This window comes from Emiliania huxleyi (assembly GCF_000372725.1).
Source record: "Emiliania huxleyi CCMP1516 unplaced genomic scaffold EMIHUscaffold_113, whole genome shotgun sequence".
In the NCBI taxonomy this organism is placed as follows: domain Eukaryota; phylum Haptophyta; order Isochrysidales; family Noelaerhabdaceae; genus Emiliania; species Emiliania huxleyi.
The window spans coordinates 395,496-398,266 of NW_005201613.1; the positions used below are offsets into that span (position 1 = coordinate 395,496).

General features: G+C 61.9%; 2 protein-coding genes across 2 annotated transcripts in view; one reads left to right on the forward strand and one right to left on the reverse strand.

The window, feature by feature from the left end:
* Window positions 1–440, forward strand: part of EMIHUDRAFT_109093 (hypothetical protein) — a gene marked incomplete at both ends in the record, with an annotated part of 16,989 nt that extends 16,549 nt beyond the window's left edge. The window contains 2 exons of the mRNA XM_005791447.1: window positions 46–273; window positions 357–440. Of these exons, the coding sequence (XP_005791504.1) occupies window positions 46–273; window positions 357–440 (312 nt within the window). The remainder of the gene's footprint in view (window positions 1–45; window positions 274–356) is intronic.
* A 2,041-nt stretch (window positions 441–2,481) lies between these two features.
* EMIHUDRAFT_223961 (hypothetical protein) overlaps window positions 2,482–2,771 on the reverse strand; it is a gene marked incomplete at both ends in the record, with an annotated part of 1,287 nt that continues 997 nt past the window's right edge. The window contains one exon of the mRNA XM_005791448.1: window positions 2,482–2,717. Within this exon, the coding sequence (XP_005791505.1) occupies window positions 2,482–2,717 (236 nt within the window). The remainder of the gene's footprint in view (window positions 2,718–2,771) is intronic.

The following is a 2,771-nucleotide window of genomic DNA, read 5'->3' on the forward strand; positions in this document are numbered from 1 at the left end:
CTAGCCCCCCCCCCCCCCACCACCACCACCCGTTCCCCCCCACAGGCGCCCGTCCTCAAGATAACCAAGGTCGTGGCCGACGGGCTGCACAGCCCGCTCACCATGCACGGCGGCTGGCCGGTCGTCGACGGCGTCGCGACTTCGTACAACAGCGCGGCCGTCGTCGCGCGCAACAAGTACCTCGTCCCGCTCGTCGAGGCGGTCTGCCCCTCCCTCGGCCGCCTCGTCGTCGCGTTTGCGAACCCCAAGACGATGCACTACATCGATGGCCAGGTGCCCTGCGCGAGCAATCCCTCCTCCCTCCCTCTCTTACTTGCACTCTCCGACTCGCTCTCTGTCTCTCTCGCTCCCGCTAGGTGGTCGAGCCCCTCTCCTCCCTCGCTGCGGCCGCCCTAGCGGCCGCTGCCTTTGCCGCGCGCGAGATGTTGGCGGGCAAGTGAAGCGGTCCTCCAGCTGAGGGAGGGTGAGAGGATGTAGAGTGTAGAGCACTGTAGAGCTGTAGAGATGCAGAGCGCGCTGAAGAGCGCTGGAGAGCTTGAGCACTTGATCGCGAGTGGAGCTCTACATCCGGCGTGAAGAGCGATGTGGAGCGGAGTGGCGCGATTTACTGTGTTTTCACTGTGAGAGCAACGTGACCCTCCGTACGTTGCATTTTCTCAACGTTTGAATGAATAAAACGGACACGCCAAGCGAGGGTGGGAGAAGGACAGGGTCCCCACCGGCACGAGCATGATCTTGAAGAAAGAAAAAAGAATTTTACAACAAAACTCCCTCGCACAACGGGACGAGGCACGGGACGAAAAAAGAAAACCGCGGGGAGTTTAGGAAATCGGAGGACGCGACCCACCTCGCCCCCGACGGTCCCGCGCCTCGCCGCTATGACGGCCACACGACCGCGGCTCGTGTGCGTGTGGCCGTCTTTGTCCGGAGTGAAAAGTCCAACGCGCTCGTCGGTGACGGTGTCCCTCAACCTGCGCCACGCTCGGCGAACCTCGACAGCGCCTTCGGTGGCATGCAGCTCTTTGCGCCTGAAGCTTGGAGAGAGCTCCTCTGCTGCTCACACGCTCTGCACAGATGGCAAAGCCTACTGTGCGGCTACCACAGCTGTGACAGCGATGGGCTCGCCCTCACTGGCCCTCAGTCACTTGTGCTGCGGCTTGTGTGAGCGACACTGCTCGACGACTGCCGGCACACTGTGAGAGCATGGGTGTGAGGTAAAACCACGCTACCAGCGCTTGGTCACATCAGCCCTGAGGTCATATCCTTCTCCTCTGTTGATGGTAACACTTGTCTACTCGCTGGAGCCGAGCAGAAGGGCTTGGCGCACAACCCCTGTGCAACTCAGGGTCCTTCCCCCTTATCTTGGAAGGTAACGGCGGCGGAGGCGGAGCCGCTCTCGGAGCGCCGCCCGAGCCGAGCAGGAGGCCGCGGGCGTAAAACTCGAGGTCCATCTCCGCCGCACCCTTGACGCGGACGGACGACGGCGCCTCTGCGGCGAACGCTAGTGCTGCGGGTGCCGGCAAGAGAGGCAGCAGCCCGACTCAGGAGCTGGCGGCGAGTGGCGGCGGGCGGCGACGGCAGGCTGAAAGCAGCCAGCAAGCTCAGGAGCCACATCAAGGCTAGCGATGGTCGAGCGAGGCCGAGCTGGGTACCCACCTATTGTAGGGCGTTTTGGCGCGAGTCAGAGGCAACAGACCCCCTATGGAGCCGGAACCCTGACGTGACCCCAAAAGAATTCAACGACACCAGCTGACAAAAAGAATTCGATCAGCTACATACAGCACTCAATGAAGCTGAGTATCCTGCTGCCGATCGCCGTGCGCGCGTTCTCGACGACGCCCGACATCAACGAGTGCAATGGGTAGTACCCTGCCGATCCGGCGACGTCCCGCTACGACTACTCGGAAGACGGGACCGCCTGTGCGGTGGTCTCAAGCGAGCCCTAGTGGGGCGGGCTGCCGCCTTGCCAGTGCGAGTCGTGTGGCTGCACCGCGGATTGCTGCAAGGTCGAGATGCCGGATCCGGACGCCGAGATGTGCAACGGTGCGTCGCTGCCCAAGCCGCTATCGGACTTCCGTTCTCGGTTGAAGCGTAATTATGCATATGCGGATCTGCTCGCGTCCTACTAGGTGTCTCGTACCCGGACTCCACCGACCTCAACACGAACTACGAGTACGAAAACGACGGCTCGGGCCTAAACAAACAGACAAGACATCGCCCGCTGCTAGTGAACACAATCGGTTCCTACAAGACATCACTCCGCTACTGCTAGTGAACACAACTGCAGGATGCCCCCTCTACTCGGAGCTAGTGGACATTGCACTGTACACCACGAACAAACAGACACTTGCTTAGTCCCCGGTCCCGGGGTTCCACCGTCCGTCCTCCCGGGGCTCCGGTTCTCCCCGATTCGCTTGGGAGCATGCCAGTTGGCCACGGCAGCGTTCTATTTGTCGCTCTTGACGGAAGGCGGCCGCCGTCTTAAACAAATAGCCTAACGAGGAAATAGACGGCTGCGCCGCCAAGAAGCAGGGCAGCGATCGTACCGCCGATGATGATGCCAAGCATGGCGCCGTTACCGGCGTCGGCGAAGAAGGGAGGAGGGCTTGGCGAAAGCAGCGGAGGTGCTGACCACGGCGCTGCGGGTGGCGAGCCAGCCGTGAGCTCCAGCGAATCTCGCAGCTCATAAGAGTTGAGCTGTCGGCACGCATCGACCACTAGAGATCGGGTGCAATCGTTTGCAAGTGCAGCGGCGTTGCCTTGGGCGCACG